Here is a 19,179-nt window from a genome sequence, read left to right on the forward strand (position 1 = left end):
TGTGTCCAGTTCTGGGCTCCCCAGTTCAAGAGAGTCTGGGAACTACTGGAGAGAGTCCATCAGGGAGGTCTACAAAGCTGGTCAGGGGGCTGGAGCATCTCCCTGATGAGGAAAGGCTGAGAGAGCTGGGCCTCTTTAGCCTGAAGAAAGGAAGACTGAGAGGGGATCTTATCAATGTCTACAAATACCTTAAGGGTGAGTGTCAAGAGGATGGGGCCAGGCTCTTTTCAGTGGTGCCCAGTGACAGGGCAAGGGACAAAGGGCACAAACTGCAACAAAAGACGCTCAATCTGAATATGAGGAAGTCTTATTTACTCTGAGGGTGACAGAGTACTGACACAGGCTGTCCAGAGATGTTGTGGAATCTCATCAAGAGATGTTAAAAACTCTCCTGGATGTGACACTGTGCAATATGCTCTAGGTGAACCTGCTTTAGCAGGGGGGTGGACTACATGATCTGCAGAGGTCCCTTCCTATTTGACCATTCTATGATTACTCTAGTGCTTTCCCTAACATTAAAAATTCCATTATTTATCTCATTATTATACAGAAAGCAATAAAAAGCTTTCTGTAATGCGAAATACACAACTAGTTTCTGGAAGAATGATCTCTAGTAATACTACCAGCCTGCCTGTTATATTGTGGTTGTTACAGCAATCAAATGTACCACTGAAGAAAACCCAGCCAATAGTCAATAAAAGGACAATGCTACCAACCTCGTCAATGACAGATTATGACCATCTCAAATTTGAGCCTTGTGATTCAGCAGTGTGAAATTTCTACATGGCAATTCACTAATAGGAACCAGTCTGCTCATAAACAATAGTATACAACACAGAATTGATATTGCCATAAGCTTTATTGTATGATCACTGTTTTCACTGAAAATTAGTTCCTGTTTTTTTTACAGTATGGTCTTAAAAAATAATTAACATACATTCCAAAAGTAGCATGAAAAAGTTTCATCTCTCGCTAAGAAACAGGAGGAATGGTTTTAAAGAAACTTCTAGGAGTCTCAGTATCATCACTGAAACTGAAATGCACATGGTCAGATTAGTTTTAGTTAACTGCAGCTAAATGAGAGGCAGTCTAGCTATGAATACATGGTAGAAGGCTGGAAGACATCTCCTGAATCATCACATAAACTGTTCACATCATCCTAGTTCATATGTTGCTGAAGATATTTAATTATACTTAAAAAATACCACCTAATCCCCAAGACCGTAAGAAAACCTCAATTTCTGAGTCCAGTTGCACTTTCTAACAGTTTCCCACCTCCAACGTGGATCAAGACCTGGAAGGATAAATGGCTTGCTTCCTCCCCTTCCCCATTCCCATGCCAGCTAAATTAAAGTCCTAGTGCTTTACTATAGATCTGGAGCTGGATTAGTGCATGACTGGCAGCAAAACTATACCTCAGTAGGTAAATCTGAATGTCGCCTCTGTGCCTCATTTTTTCTTTGGGGAAACAGATTAATGAGATTCTCCTATTTTACAAAGACTTTGTGAAAATGTTTATTGGTTAATCTGTTATATAGTATACCAGAGTAATGCCACAGAAAAGATGAGAGATGTCAAAGAACTCTGTCTTCAAAACAGAACTTCAATAGTATGTGTTAAATAAAAAATGAGAATTCATATTTAACAATGAGAAATACACCTACTGTTGAGTAGCTGCTCATTAAGGCACTCTGTGATGAGGAGACAGCGTTCCAACAGGAAAAGAAATAGCATGTAACATAAGCTTAAAAGCTGTACCATAGGATACAGGCATAGGAAGATTGATTTTTCCTATCTTTAAATATTTGACTTCATAGCTTTACAGTGTTCACTTACACCTTCTGCATATTCATATGAATTCACTGACTGTATCAGTTATATTAAGGTACTGGATAATCCACTACAAAACTATCTGAAGGTACGAGGAAGGGGTGTGGATGGGAAAATTTAAATGGCCAGTTTAAAAATCCTTAACATCTCTAGTTCCTTTGCTCCTTTGTTTCATGTTTAGGCTTCTTTCATGGAGATGTAACTTCTGTGAGCAACACCCTTCACCTGCTAGCTCAGTTGCATCCTTTATTAAAACCATGATTACAAGCTCTACAAATACCTCGACAGAAAACTGCTTTTAGTGTCCAAGTGTTGAAGAAAAAAGGATGGCAAAATCACGTTCATAAGTCAGTGCTGAATGTTTCAGGTTCACCACAGGGACACTTTCACCAAAGCCAGCAAAGTCTGCCATCCTGATCCCTTGTTCTGGATGACCGACTTACTAAATTCCTGTAGTGTTTCCCTGGGACAGGGCAAACGTCATTCCTCTTAACAGCTTCATGGTATCTATGCTAAAAAGGTTGCTATGCAGAGAAACTCCACCAGCAAAATCTTTAGTAGCTTCCTTTGAACTGCCTTCCCAGTCTGTATTTTGGAGATTATCTACAATTTGGATAAAGTTATCTGCATTCTGTTTCCTCATTGCAACCTGCATCCAAGTATACATAGAAATCACTGTATTCCTGCAAGTCAGTTTTGACTTCAAACTCTTAACATATTCTTAATCCCACTGTAAGCAAGGAGCAAAATCCAACCATACCATTTATATGTGAGATCAAACTTTAGGGGCAAGGGTTAGACAAAAGGTTGGTAGCACATTTCATTACAGAACTACCTATCCTCATTGTCTGGAGAGTCCTTGGGATTCTCTTATCCCTAGTTTATCTAAAACAAGCTTTGAGCTTTCTCCTACTAATGGAAATTAGCTTTTCTCAAAAGCAATGCTATTTTTTTCAATTAGAGCATTTTCATCACAATGTTACATGTCATTTCACTGTTTTTATATTAGACCAAATTTTCAGAAGTTCATAGCTAATAGAAAGCCCTTAAAACTGTGAAAGATATATGATTATATTTCTTGGAAGTAAAATGCACAATGCACTAACACATCTTGTGCTGACAATTTAACTCCTGCAATATCAGATTAAAATGAAATCTGTTGAGTAGCTGGCAGAGAACCTTGAACAACACAGCACTACTACCACAAGCTGCGTTACACCAAGTTTTCCATCATGGAGTATGCATTACTAAGACCTTATATAAACTTGAGACTGATTAAAGAAATGCTGTGGGAATGGCTGCTTAAGATGTGCTTTGTCATCTTGTAAATAATATTCTAAGATGTAAATTTGCTGTGTACAAAGATGTAATAGAAAAAGGAAACAGTACATGAGGAGGATTAGGTAGCTCAGGAGGCTTATCATAGTGGGAATGTGAGTCTTTCATCACTTAGTCATCTCTTTAAATTCAGTCCCATTCAGTAGTGACTGAAAGTCATTGCTGCTTAGTGACATATAAAATGAGTTTGGGCTTTAGCCCAGATCGTAACTGGAAAGCATCCATATAATAAAAGGCAGAACCACAAATGTCTTTAATCTGCACCCTTATTGACAGCTTTCCCAGATCTGACCTAAGGAGTGAATGTGCTTCAAGAGCTTAACTACTGTCTTAGCTGAAGAAACAACCTCTTAATGTTCGTGTAAGAGCAGGATGGTAGAACAGGGTGGGAAAATGCTGTTCTAGTCACAGAGTACCTGTATTGGCTGAATACCTTCTTTCTCAGAGATGCTGGCTGAACATCTTTGATGATATCAAAACCAGCTTAAAAATAAACCTTCTAGACTTGAGATGTATACCAATATAACTTCAGGAAAGCTAGGTCAAGGAATGCACCATTAGCATCAGACATCACTCTCCAGATTTTTAGTTCCATTTTTAAGTCTTCAGGTTCAGCTAAGTTTATGTCACATAATAGCTGGATAAAAAGATCTGAGCCTTCTTATCCACCACTTCTGCTAATGTGGCACCACTCTACTTGCTTATCTTTTAAATTGACTTTGCACTGTTACGAATGACTCCATCAGGTGAAAAGCCATGGTAAATTAAGCTTATTCCTGCATACAAGATATTTTCAGGAGGGGAAAGAAAAAATAATTAAGGATAGCTCACCCATTTTTTTCTCAAAGCAATAGGATTTTTTCCCCTTTCATATTATTAATAATGATTTTTATTCTTAGCATAATTCAGAATTTTCAGAAAGTTTGTTTTGCATCTTTAGATTGCTCCTAATAAAGTAGGATTCTAAATAAGGGTTGAAAACATACAAACACTGTAAAGAGAAATAAAGATGTAAGAATTTACAATAACAGCCACTAACAATTATATGTAAAGGAAGAGACATAGATTTCAGATGAAACTTACCAATATTACGCTGTTTCCCTTAAAAAGAATAGTTACTACTCAATATAGGAAATAATATTAAAAAAAAACCCACAACCAAAACACCTAGGAATACAATTTCAGTGTAGAATAACTTGAAATAAATATTAAAATGCTATTAAAATTACTTTGTAATTAAAAATAGTAAGTCAAGTTTAAGACCTTATAGGCTTGTAGGTTTAAAATAATTAGTTTAAAAAGATAAAATATTTTTACTAAGAAATTGAAGATAGATCACATCCCATTATGAAGGCAAACAAAAACTGAAAAAAAGGTGGACTATAACATGTTTCAGAAGCTCAAGAATTCTTTGGCTGTAAACATTTAGACCCTTCTTTTTGTTTTGTAAATACTTTAGAATATAATACCTTCATCAGAGCAAGAATTTTACTAAAAGCTTTGTAAGCATAGTTCAGTATTCTGGCTCCTAAATATTTCACCATTTTCCAGGAGTAGCTTTCATTTTGTTTCTGAAAACGTTCTTTCCATCTATTTACTAAAGCAGTGGCACATCTACTGCTACAACAGAGAAAAAAAGCCACAGGGATCAATAAAAATTGTTTATATTAAATTTGAATGTCTTCCACTTAGACACTTGATTCACATCACTCCAGAGTTGAACAGAAGTTAAAAGCAGAGGATGTGTTCAATCCACACACATTGCATACAATCTATTTAAAGATGCACACACTCATCAGATAAAAGACATATAAGCATTTAGTTTTTATTGTCTCACATTTATGTACTGTAAGAATTAAGAGCTACAGCATAATCCTGCACATATGTATTGATATAATTTCTTCTACAACACTGGGAAATCTAATTATGGAACAAGAAAATTAGGTGTTTCCATAATGGTCTGAAGTTGACTTGGCGGAGCTTTTGCCCTTCCCTTTCTCTTTGAAAGCGCAGGGTGAAAATACATGTTCACAGACAATTTTTAAACATGGTAACAGCTGACTAAATGAAAGACAGTGTGAAAAGTGGTCTGATCTTCAGTTAGTCTACTAGACTGTACCCTAGCTGCCCTTCCTCAGTGAAGTATGCTTTACTTCTACCTTGCTGTATTTCATTATAGACTACACATCACCCCAGAGAGTTCTGTAGCGGAGTATCACAAATGCCTTGCCAAGATGTTCCTCAGGTAGTTCCATTTATTTAGATACCCAAGGTTTTAATTACATAAGTACTTTCAGCTTAAAAAAAAAATGTTAGGCACTGTATTTTCTTGTAAGGAAAACCTATTTAAGATACCATTAGCATCCTCAAAAGTTGTCACCACTGCAGGAACACAATCACAGAATGACTTGGGTTGAAAGGGACATTTAAAGATTGTATAATCCAACCCCCCTGCCACAGGAAGGGACATCTGTCACTAGGTCAGGTTGCTCAAAGCCCCATCCAGCCTTGCCTTGAACACTGCCAATGATGGGGCTCCCACAAATTCTCTGGATAATCTGGTCCAGTGTCTCACCACCCTCACCGTAAAAAATTTTTTCCCTTATGTCCAATCTAAACCTAACATATTTCAGTTTAAAAACTTTGTCCCTTGTCCTGTCCATACAGGCACTGATAAGTCTTTTTCCACCTTTCTCGTAAGTCCCTTTTATTTATTGAAAGGCTGCAATAACATTTCCCTGGAGCTTTCTCTTCCCCAGGAACACAATCCCAAATATTTCAGCCTTTCTTTCAGAGAAATGTTCCAGCCCTTTGGCCATTTTTGTGGATCTCTAGACCTACTCTAACAGTTCCATGTCTTTCTTGTGCTGGGGATCCCACAGCTGGATGCAGTACCCAGGTGGGGTCTCATGAGAGAGGAGGAGCAGAGTATCATGAAAGTATCTTGCTTCTGTTTGCTTCAGTGAAGAGTTCCTTGGTTCATCTAGACTGACTTTTAACTGTTAGATCTGATTTTCTTTCAAGGTAGAATTGACTTCAGTGAATGACTTTTTTCTTTTCTTCAGCATCTCCTAGGATCACAGAATGGTTAAGGTAGGAAAGGACCTCAGGAGGTCACCTTGTCCAACCCTCCCTGCTCAAGCAGGGCCACTTGGAGACCAGGACCACATCCAGAAGGCTTTTGAATATCTCCAAGAAGGGAGATTCAACCACCTCTCTGGGCAACCTGTGCCAGTGCTTGGTCACCCTCACAGTAAAAAAAGACTTTCCTGATGTTCAGAGGGAGGCTCCTGAGTTTCAGTTTGTGTTTATTTCTTCTTGTCACTGGGCACCAATGAGAAAAGCCTCGTCCCATCCTTTTTGCACCCTCCCTTCAGATATTTATATAGATTAATAAGATCCTCCCTCAGCCTTCTCTTCTATAGGCTGAACAGAGCTCTAGTGCCAGCTGTCTCAGCCTTTCCTCATAGGTGAGATACACCAGCCCCTTAATCATCTTCCTTTGCTGGATGTCGTGCAGTAGCTCCATAACCCTCTTGTACTGGGGAGATACGGAGCTGTTCTTTTCATATATAACTCTTCCAAACCTTTTAAGATATTTCAAACACAAGTTATATGTACTATACATACGGATTTATTTCCACTCCTTTTCTTCTAATTAACAAACATCAGACAATGGTAGTATTTTCTCGGCATAACTTGATCCTAATACAAGTCAAAAGATCATGGCAGACAGGCAGTTCTTTCCAGCCTCCAGGGCATTCACAGAATAAAGACAGCTAGAAAAGGCCCCCACTCTACAGTTACTTAGTGTGGCCAGACTATAATTTCTGAGACTTCTTCACACTTAAGCCCTTCAGTTGTGATTGTTCCGCAAAGGATTAAGCACTGATATGTAGTTTTGCTACTGTTAACAGAATAATAAACAGCCATTTGTAAAAGTGGTATTGAATTAGTGTGTCTTCACACAGCTTGCATGCAAGTCTAGAGGGGGCTCCAAAACTCTTTGTAGTGGTCTGTTTTGGATTAGTGTAATGCAATTTACATCAAAAACAATTTCTGAACATATTCATTTCTCTTCCTATACTCAATCAGGAATGAAGTAATGAAGGAAGGGGAGAAGGGAGGAAGAAAGAAAAGGATAATACTGCATTCATCCATTCATCATTTCTTTTTCCATTTTTAGACTGTAAGATTATTTCATCTGCTCTCATATGAATTATAATTAATAGCATTAATAAGGTGCTTAGCCTACATTGAAAGAAAATTAATGTTATTAGCCAGAGAATAACTCTCTAAGGCATGTCATATGCAGTGACATTATAACTGTGAATGCTTTAGACATTGAATTCTGCTATACACACATCAGTATGCAAAAGCAGTAGATATACATGGTCCCAAAGCTTATGAAGAGCCTTTGTATTTCATATTTTTGACATGGTCTATAATCATACTACTCAGTATTGGTTTCAGAAGTCACAAACATGAAATATTCAAAGGAGTATTTTATTCATATGTCTTACAGGTTTTCTTCTCCTAGCATGGAGATTGTCTTATGATTGAGTTATTGTCCAATTAGGTAATTGATTCTGTATAAATAAATGAAAATGAAATTGTCTTTTATTTAGAATTCTTAGTCTGAGCAGACTTCTTTGTCCTACTAGAAAGGCTGTTGCTTCTTCTTGCAAATGGCAGCTGAAATCTTCTTTCTGATTCCAGTTGATCTCTCAAATTAGGAACAATATTTCATTTGCATTTCATGGTCTAATCTTGATATAACTTTTTCATCACTGGTACCTGACAATCCTAACTTCTACTACTACATCTAACTTCTCTTCTACTCTTTTCTTTTTTAATCATCTCTGAAAGTTTTCCTTCATTTCCCAGTCAGCAGACTGTAAGTGTCTCTTAGAACTGGGTTAAAGTTGGTGTTTCTTTTCATACTAGATGCCAAACATTTCTGATGTACTATAATGCAGTTTTCCATACACTCAATTTTTCTTCCTATGCTTGTGTTGTCTTTAATTAGAAGCTTTTGCAGCATATTGTTTTATCTGGGCTATTTTGTTCTTATTGCTTTTGCAAGTTACATTCATCTGTGCATAAATACTAATTCTGTCTAGCGAATGATAAAACCTCCCTTTGTGGAAAGCTTATAGTTTTCACTTTTTCAGCTTTTCCAGACAATTTTGTTTGACTTTTCTACTGTAACATTTTTAGAGGCATTCCAGGAAAATACTGGTTACTGACATCAGCAGTACATTGAATAAATCTACTTTGTCTGACACAGTTGATGCATTAAGACTGGAATTTTCAGTGGAGGTTAATGGAAATAAGTACTCCCTTCAGGGAGGGGGCGGGGGGGGGGGGGGGGGCGAGGAGAAAAGAAAAAAGCTATATTATTCCGTCAGACTCGTTTGGAAATGCCAGCCATAACTTTTTTTCATCATTCTAGTAATGGAGGAGAAAGTAACAGAGGAACTAAACACATTTTCAACCTCCTGGAGCAAATATGCCATCTGTCAACAGAGAAGTCTTACAAGTCATAAGCAAAATGAATTAACCAGGCCCCCAGCTGAAAAAAAATTTGATGCTTGTGTACTCATATATTACAGACAAGGATCTGTTTCCTGATTAAGTGAGCTCCACTGCCCCTGATACTCCTGTAATGAGCTGTAAAGGATAATATATGAGGAAACTTGTGTACATTCTGTGAGTTTGTTTGAAATTCCTATGTTATCACCACTAAATTTGTATGTCTGATTTATCCCAAGCCCTTTTAATAATATGCTTCTGTCCTACAGTTTGGTTTGTTTGACACATCTCCTAAAAGCCTGTGGTCATTCTGGAAGAGAGCAGCAATTTTCAATCTGTTACCACCTCTGCATCATTAAATAGCCTGAAACAGTGCATGTAACCTGCCTTGGTTTCCAACTTACTGCTTAAACCCCAGAGCCACTCTCCTGAAGGAGGGAGCAAAAGGTAATGGCAGCAGCAAATTACCATTTAGGCTGGAATAAGCTAAATATCATGGAATAGAAAAAGAAATAGTAAAATCAAACACAAACACTAAGACCAGATAATGCTCAGTAGCTTACTACCACGTGGATGCAAACAGAAATGATAACACATGCATACTTTTATCTAGTGCAAGTGCGTGATTGACCAAATGCTAGTGGCCATTGACAGAAGTGATGATGATTCAGGGTGTGATACAACTGGAATGAAAGCCACTCTTTACAAAACCTGAACTAAATCATTCCTAAATTTATCAGTTGCCCACAAGGGTTTTCCTCATTTTTGCAAATACTGCACTAAATACATTACAAATCACTAAATATGCTGTGCTTCCTTTTGTCCCATAGCTTCTGGAGCTAGACTTCTTGGTGCAAAATATGCAAAGATATACACATAATGTCTAACTGCACATGCTTGCATACTTTAAAAATATGTATGCACCAAAGATGAACACCTGTTCACAGCAACTTCATAAGGAAGCTATATTTTCCTGTAGAAAGCCAGTTTGTGCTGGGTTGTACTGAGAACAGAATCGACTTGGTGTATATGCGAAGGAGGAAGTAAACTCAACTTTAGCTCCTAATACTGCTAGTCTCCAATATGACTATTTTCAAACATGAAGGACCTTTTTTTCACAGGTTATTATCTCTGGAATCAGAGTCACTCCAATACATTTAGACATATAGAAAGTCTGTTGAAAGATGTAATGATCAACTGCTCTCCAGCCCCAAAGAGAATGGAGGGCTCCAAAGGGCAAATTGTTTGGGTTTGACTGTTCTTCATGAACAGAAGTGGACCCTACCTGAGTGATTTCACTAATTCAGAGAACTCACTAAAGTAATTAGTAAATTACTGTTGCCAACAGCACATATTTTAGTCACTTTATTTGAAAATATTCTGATATCAGTATCATGTTGTCACTTTTCAGATCAGTATATTGTTTTATGAGGACAACCTGCAGAAGCCAGATGGCACTCAGAAGCTCATAGGGTTGGATTTAACTACTCCACTTCAAACGTCCACAGTTATGTTGTCCCTATTTCTGCTAAGTTCATACCGTATAGACTACTTTTAAAGTCAAAGATACCAGGCATTTGTAGGACACAATACATTTGGTCATAAAGTAGATATTACAAGAGGTCAAATTACTGTGCCTTTTAAATGACTCTTTCTTTCCCCTAAGAATAAGGGACACATATGTCAGATACACCACAGACATCCAAAATTCTGAAGTCTGTATTTGGGACATGAACATAAGTCTTCCATGAATTCCCTCCATTGCTGTTAGAAACATATGTAACATACCTACACTCCAGTCCATTTCCTCCACTGCATCCCCATATAAACCATGCTTGCTCTTTCCTCTGAAATCTTTTGAAGCATGTAGAGCAGTATGGACATGAAGATAAGACAGGACAAGAAGAAACGGTGCATTGGTGTTCCTGGAAAACAAAACCAAACCAAATCAAACCCCAAACCCTTAGTATATTTCATAACAAAATTTCTACGAAAAAATCTTTATACAGTAAGGCTCAAAAAACCCACAAAAAAACCCAAAACCCAAAACCAAACAAAAAAGGATGAAAAGGATTACTGTAACTGATTATGGGATAATCCTGAACACACACACACACACACACATACATGCGTGCACATGCACACACATGCACATGGAGTTAAATTGTCATTCTTAACTGTATACTGAATTGAAAGCAGAAATAAATGCCAAAATCTAATTAGTTACTGTTTGCTAGATATATTTTTTGATAGAGGATTTCCTTAAAGCCAGGAACCTAGAATTTTCTGGCCAGAAGACCTCTCTTCATTTTACAAGAACATATTTAAAAGCCCAAATACAACTGCTGTTAAAAAAATTCCTTCAGAACTACATGTATGTAAAACACAATTACCTTTCTCACAAAGTTGTATGGAAGCTGATCAACTAGGCTATTATGAGGACCAGGGTCATACATAGCATAACATCACTACCTATGTTAAATCAAGTATATTGGTACTCTTCGTCCTTCTTTATCCTAGACTAAGGTATATGACTGAATCTCTTGCCATGTGTGTGTACGTATGTGATCAGTACATAGTTTTACAAATACATTGTACCAAAGAGTAACTAATCTCAAAGTACATATTAACATGAAGATTTTTCCTCTCATGCTAATGAACAGTTTCCATTGTCTTCCGTCTGTTTCCTGAACTGATATGAAAGAATGAGTGCAATAAATAGACTCTGTAAATTTTGCTGTTCGTGTGATCTGTCAACATGATTTTTATGATCAGTTCCAGTAGGCTGTGAAAGCACAGCTCAAGTAAGAACTTTTCCTTATGCATTATTTATAGAACTTCACTTAAAATTGTGTAGTACTAGCCAAATTAAATGCTATATGCTCTAACAGCATCTGTAGTACATTATGCATATTGTAAATATCAGCTGAATCACAAAAGCCCTACTCAGAAAACTTGTCTGGATCTTGCCTTAAAGCACACAGCTAATCACAGGGTATTCTGGAGTTTATTTACCATATTTTCCTTCACCAGTCTGTGGTGGATAATACCTGGGATACACGTCAACATCACAGGGCAACTATATATTTCTGCATGCCGTTGATTCACCCGCTCTTTAAAGAGGGGAGGAAAAATAGACATGCATATACAGACTGTTTCTTTAAAATAATAATAAAAAAATAATCTAACTGTTAGAACCTGAAACAGTCTTTCAATAATCTGATATCAATATTTCATCCTTAAGGAAAAATAACTTGTTTTAACCTAGTATATTTATGATTAATTTTTCCTCACTCCTTGGTTGGACCTGTTGTTACTCAGGTTGTGTGGATAAAGCTTTTTTTCATTTTTTACTGGCATATGCAGCAGTACATAAGCACAAAATGGGAATATTTTATTCAGATTACTCACTTGATAAGTATGTTTCTGATTGAGACTTTTTCTTCATTAAAAAGTTTCTCCTTTTTTGAAAAAATGACAGAATAAATGCAACATTTTTCATGTAGAAAATGGGAACAAAATAATTTGAATTCCCTACAAATATTTGTGCATGTATCCTGTATTATGTTAGTATTATAAAGTACAGATTCAAAAAAATAAAGACAGTATTTTTCATAAAAGATACACTGTCCACAAAGTTGTTTGTTGCTATTTGAAAGATCATATATGTGAAAACCTTTCATTACTGTAGCAACAAATGACACGAGATTTCTGAGTCAATTAAAAAGACTGAAAATACCAGCACTTCAAGTAACAAAAGACCTATACTTCTAAGTTTAGTAATTAGTATGTACATTAATGTAACACTGACCTTTCATTAAAGAACATTTCTTCAAGGCATGATTTTTGTTTTACAACTTGTATTTTTTACTGCATGGGATTATTTTTCTGCAAGGCATGATTTTTGTTTTACAACTTGTATTTTTTACTGTACGGGATTATCTTTGACTTTTTCTTTAAACAGTTCACTGAATTGAGAGTACTATACAAATTCTAGGGTAAGACAGCACAAAAATTTACTTTATACTTATAATGGCATAGGCATAATTTAGTTTCCATGCAAACTGCCTTGTTCTAATGTCACAGAGATAGCGCATACTTCTACGTATATTGCTAAAAGTAAGTATCAGAAGCCTCCACCATAAGCGTTACTTTCAAGTGATAATAATCCAAGGTTTTTTTGTGGTTTGTTTGGTTTTTTAAATGGAACTGACACAAAGATCTAACTTTCATGAAGAGTCATTGAATCAGTGATTGATATGGAAGGGCACTACATCATTCTCTTCTTTGCAACTAAGATTGAAAGGTTCTGATTGACAGCTCTCTGTCAGGTGGAGAAGTGTCTCACCTATTAATATCCTATAAAAGATCACAGGTAGCTATTAATCTCCTGTCAAAACTCTTGGAGGAGAATCATAACTGACTACCTTCACCATGACCTTGAAAATGGAATGACAATATCAGCTAGCAGGCAGGAGAGAAATTTGACAATAACAGTTTAACTCCTGAGCCGCTTCAGTAAACAGCTCCTACAAAAACGTATTGCCACTTTTACACAGTTCAAACACAGGAAACTTCAGTTTCAAAAGATTTGAAATTCACTCATTCAAATATAGTAATCTTTTTTATCTAACATGAATCACAGTCTTTTCAATTTACTGAGTAACCAGAGAGATTACATACATCTGACATAAGACATTCTTTAATGTGTGTTTAACTGATCTTGAAAACATCTAAAAGCATCACGTTGCTGGCGACTGCTCTGCATTGCATAGTACTAGGTTCTTTTTTAGTGTCAGTAGTCTTTATTCAAGGATTCAATTCAGGCTTGAGCTGTAAAGAACAGCTTTAAAGTGGGTGAGAGAGCAAGTTACAACTAAGCTGACTGTGCTTCACACATGGGTTTTTAACCTTTTTCCTCTATTTTACTCTAAATGCTTTTTGCATTGAAAACTCTCTGGGTGATTTTGTTTGCTTTTCTATGCATTGACGTTAATCTACGACCACTGCTACAGAGTAACAAGTGGGGCTCTAAAATTGTTGGCCTGCAATTGTCAAAACAGATTTCAGGTATGATTCTGGGCTCTAAACTAGGTGGGAACACACCATGACAGGGATCCATTTAACTTTTTCATAACAAATTCTAAATTAACCTTTAATATGATATACAAGTACAATCTTTCTAAACAACTTTTTTTTTCTAGATGTGAAATTGTCCTCATGTTCTGGCATAAAGGTAGATACACTTGGCTTTGCCTGAGCTGGGCAAACACTGTGTTGTTAAAATTGGGTTATCAATTCTTTCTGTAATCCCCAGTCTTATAAATTCCAGCTAATTCACCCCTAAAGCCAAAATAGCTTGCAAGCAGCTATTTGAAACAGATGGGTAAAAAATGTTACTTCTTATAAAGATGAATACCTATGATTTAATAAGACTTATTAAATATGTATGAATATATCATTTTCACATAGTCACAGTACACCACAGTCACACTTAAAATGAAACAAAAATGCTGAAGTATATAATATGAAGGTACATTTTCAGCACAAATACGTAACTGTGTTGACAAAGGCAGATGTGAACCTAACCTTTCCTTTCCTGTAACTCTCCTTTTATTGAAAACATTCTTCTTATTCAGTATTCCCCCAGTGGATAAATTAATGCAATGCTTATTCCCCACAGCTCCCTTCTCTACTTCCAGATTAGATCACCAATTAGACAGTGCTCTTTGTGGTGGGAGTGGCTGAATGCACTTCATTAAAGCCTTCTTGTTCCTGCAGAAGAAAAGGTAAACCTTGGCTTAGTTGTATCAAAGCAGGCCTTTGTCCTACAAGCTGAATTTTGGTTTTTTTCTATTAACAGGCTAAAATCCTTGTTAGTGTGAATCCATCAATGAATGAGTATTTCTGTCTATACTCTTTTAAAAGACACACCTTAAAACACAGATCTCATATTTTAATTTTTTTTCAAAACCAGAAAAGAGAACTTCAGACCGCTTGGTAGTAATTTATCAAAACCAGAAAAGGTGTTAAAAATGGAATAAGAAAAGGGGAAAAAATGTAAAAATATGGAAAATCCAACTCTTTCTGGAAGACATTAAAAGTAAGATGTATTGGTACTATATCTGCACTTGTGAAATTACTATTTCACGCGAATAGTCAAGACATCTCTGATTTCATGCTTATTTCTTCCATTAAATGCCTAAGGTACATAATTCATATATGTTTTTATTTTCTTTATATATAATCTTTTTTGTCCCCTTCAAAAAGTACATTCTCATAAGCATGGGGGAAAAAAAATTTCTCAACTACTACAAATTATGCTCGTTACTTAATCCCTCTCCACTATAAAACTTTGGAGCCCAGTATATGGCACCACTGCTTTTTATAAGTGACACATTTACAATGCAGTCTGTCACTCATCACAGAACTAGCTAGGTCCTTAATCATTCTTAAATTAAATCTTGCATTTGCAGATGGCCCTAAAGTATATAAATTCACAGCTTCTTCCTGTTAGCTTTTTGTTCAAAAGGAACAAGCAGAGGTCTAAGGAAAAGGTATGAAGAGCCAGTAGAGTTGTTATGGCTTGTAAGTTACTACCCTTTTTTAATATGTATGTAAATACATATCATGTGTATACAAAGATAAACAAACTCTTCTCTGTAGTTTGTATTTTGGTGTGAATTACAAGAAATACTCTTGTAGAATTCATAAAATCACTTGATTTCAGATCTCTAACTCCAGTACAACATGCCAAGCACCTGATGTTAAGACCTAGTGATATATGGAAAACCTCTATATCACAGCCTGCTAGAATACATAAAAAAAATCTGACTGTGTGTTGTAACAGTGTTTCAAGGACTGAAATAGGATAGATGAAAGCAAAATTACAAAATTATTAACTGTCATCACAAAAGTTTGAATATTACAGCTATGCAATTTATGACCAAAAAATACTTGCATGAAAATTATTCAACTTATCTTCACCCTACCTTTTGAATATAAACATGTTTGTATGCAAGCACTGTTTTCCAAAAATTAGATTTCATTTGTTTGGGTTTTTATTTTAATATTGTTATTAATTGTGATCAGCTAGATGAATTTGCCAGAGAGGTATTCTGTATCACAGAGTGGTACTTTTGTGTTGTTAATTTCTGATACATTAGAAACTGGTCTCTGACTTTCCAAATTTGATTGTCTGTGCAGCTGGTCACTAAAGGACATGCTGAAGACATATGAGTGACAACCACACCGAACTTAATATGAAATAATTAGCATCCATTTAACTTTTAAATATATCGTAACATCTAGAGAGTGTTCCGATAGGTTTACAATATGAACACACAAAATCACTCTTGGGAAAAAGTAATTAGAATTAACATACACTGAGCTGACCTGCCCACTTACAATTAGGATAAGCAACTAAATTGATATTTGTTTTCACACACTGGAATTGACAATTGTAATTGTATATACTCTTCTCCAGTGCCACTTATGAGCATTGAATCTTGTATTTGTTCCCTTTCAGTCTACCTAGGAACAAATGAACACAGTAATACATATATACTAGACTGAAGGAAGAACAAATACATTACCACCTCTCCTAGGTGCCTAACCATGCCAAAAAAACAAACCAAAGTAAGCACATAGCTATAGGCTATGAAGAAATTCTCAAAATACTTTAAAAATACAAAATCTAATGATTATGTAGAATCACTGAATTATTTAGGTTGGAAAAGGCATATAAAGTCATTGAGTCCAACCATTAACCTAGCCTGCCAAGTCTACCACTAAACCATGCCCATAAGCATCATACCTACATGTCCTTTAAATACCTCCAGGGATGGTGACTCAACCACTTCCCTGGGCAGCCTGTTCCACTGTTTGAACACCCTCTCAGTGAAGAAATTGTCCCTAATATCCAATCTAAACATCCCCTGGTGCAATTTAAGGCCCTTTCCTCTAGTCTTATTGCTTGTTGTCTGGGAGAAGAGACCTTCACCCACCTCACTACAAGCTCCTTTCAAGTAATTGCAGAAGGCAATAAGGTCTCACCCGACCCTCCTTTCCTCCATGCTAAACCACCCCAGTTCCCTCAGCTACTCCTCAGAGGACTTGCTCTCTAGACGCTTCACCAGCTCCGTTGCCCTTCTCTGGACACTCCACCACCTCTATGTCCTTGCAGTGAGGAGCCCAACACCGGACGCAGTATTTCAGATGTGGCCTCACCAGTGCTGAGTACAGGGAGACAAACACTTCCCTAGTCCTGATGGCCAAACTGTTTCCGATACAAGCCAGAATCCTGTTGGCCTTCTTGGCCACCTGGGCACACTGCTGGCTCATGTTCAGCTGGCTGTCAACCAGAACCCCTAGGTCTTTTCCCACCGGGCAGGTTTCTGGCCACCCATCCCCAACCCTGTAGGGTTGCGCGGAGCTGTTGTGACCCAAGTGCAGGACCCAGCACCTCTTGTTGAATCTCATACAGTTGGCCTCAGCCCATCTATCCAGCCTGTCCAGACCCCTCTGCCAAGCCTTCCTGCCCTCAAGCAGATCAACATGCCTGTCCAACTTGGTGTTGCCTGCAACCTTATTGGGGATGCACTCGATCCCCTCATCCAGACCATTCATAAATATATTAAATAGAACTGTTCCCAATATGGAGCCCTGATGAACACCACTTGTGACTGGCTGCCAGCTGATTTAACTCCATTCACCACCACTCTTTGGGCCTGGCCATCCTGCCATTTTTATACTAAGTGAACAGTACATTCATCCAAGCTATGAGCAGCCAGTTTCTCCAGGAGATAGCTGTGTGAAATGGCGTCAAAGGCTTTATGTCTAGGTACTTTTTTAAGTCTAGGTAGACAACATCCACAACCTCTCCCTCATCCACTAAGTGGGTCACCTTCTCGTAAAAGGAGATCAGGTTTGTCAAGCAGGACCTGCCTTTCATAAACACATGTGGGCTGGGCCTGATCCCCCTGTTGTCCTGTTAGTGCTGTGTGATGGCACTCAGGATGATCTGCTCCGTAATATTCCCCAGCACCGTGGTCAGGCTGACAGCCCTGTAGTTCCCTGGATCCTTCTTCCTGCCCTTCTTGTAGATGGGCATCGCATTGGCTGATCTCCAGTCAACTGGAACCTCCTCGGTGAGCCAGGACTGCTGATAAATGATTGAAAGTGGCTTGGTGAGCGCTTCCACCATCTCCCTCAGTACCCTTGGCTGGATCCCATCTGGCCCCATAGACTTGTGTGGGTCTAAGCGGTACAGTACATCAATGATTATTTCCTCTTGGATTATGGGGCTTCATTCTGCTCCTGGTCCCTGTCTTCCAGCTCAGGTGGCTTAGTACCCTGAGAACAACTGGTCTTACTCTAAAGATCGAGGCAAAGAAGACACTAAGTACCTCAGCCTTTTCCTCAGCCTTTGCCACTACGTTTCCCACCCACATCAAATAAAGGATGGAGATTCTTTTGTTGCTAATGTATTTATAGAAACATTTTTAATTGTCTTTTATGGCAGTAGGCAGATTAAGTTCCAGTTGGGCTTTGGTCCTTCTAATTTTCTCCCTGCATAACCTCATGACAAAGGTAATAAATTTTCCTTTTTTTCCTGAGTTCCAGCCAAAGTTCTCTGTTCAGCCAGGTGGGTCTTCTTCCCTGCCAGCTTGCTTTTCAGCAAGCTGTGGGGATGGCCTAGTCCTGTTCCCTTAAGATTTCCTACCTGAAGAACACCCAGCCTACCTGGACACCTTGGCCCTTCAGGATTGCCCCCCAAAGGACTCTGTAACCAGTGTCCTAAACAGGCCAAAGTCTGCCCTGTGGAAGTCCAAGGTAGTGTTCTCATGACTCCCCCTCCTTACTTCTCCAAGAATCAAAAATTCTATTGTTTCATGATTGCTGTGCCCAAGACAGCTTGCAACCATCACATCACCCACATGTTCTTCTCTGTTCACAGACAACAGGTCTAGCAGGACGCCTCCCCTAGCTGGCTCACTCACCAGCTGTGTTGGGAAGTTACCTTCCACACACCCCAGGAACCTGCTAGACTGTTTCCTCTCTGCTGTATTGTATTTCCAGTAGACATCTGGTAAACTGAAGCGTCCCATGAGAACAAGTGTTAGCAGTCATGAGACTTCTCCCAGCTGCATACAGAATATTTTATCTGCCTCTTCATCCTGGTTGGGTTGTTTATAACAGACGCCCACCATGATATCTGCCTTGTTGGCCCTTCCCTTGGTTCTTACCCACAAACACTCAACCCTATTGTAACCATCATTAAACTCTAGACAATCAAAACACTCCCTAACATACAGGGCTACCACACCACCTCTCCTTCCTTGCCTATCCCTTCTGAAGAATTGATATTTATACATGGTAAGAAGTCATAAATCTAACAATATGATTGAGAAATATCTAGAAAAAAGAATACAATGTCAGGAAGTCCATTGCCTGAACTCTGAAGAACTTATAAAG

General features: G+C 37.8%; 1 protein-coding gene across 11 annotated transcripts in view; it reads right to left on the bottom strand.

Moving 5' to 3' along the window:
* Positions 1–19,179, bottom strand: part of STS (steroid sulfatase) — a 135,681-nt gene that overhangs the window by 77,497 nt on the left and 39,005 nt on the right. For all 11 annotated transcript variants that reach the window (XM_055703381.1, XM_055703376.1, XM_055703371.1 and 8 more), the window contains one exon: positions 10,492–10,628. In XM_055703381.1, the coding sequence (XP_055559356.1) occupies positions 10,492–10,628 (137 nt within the window). The remainder of the gene's footprint in view (positions 1–10,491; positions 10,629–19,179) is intronic.

This window comes from Falco cherrug, chromosome 2 (genome assembly GCF_023634085.1).
Source record: "Falco cherrug isolate bFalChe1 chromosome 2, bFalChe1.pri, whole genome shotgun sequence".
NCBI classification, from domain to species: domain Eukaryota; kingdom Metazoa; phylum Chordata; class Aves; order Falconiformes; family Falconidae; genus Falco; species Falco cherrug.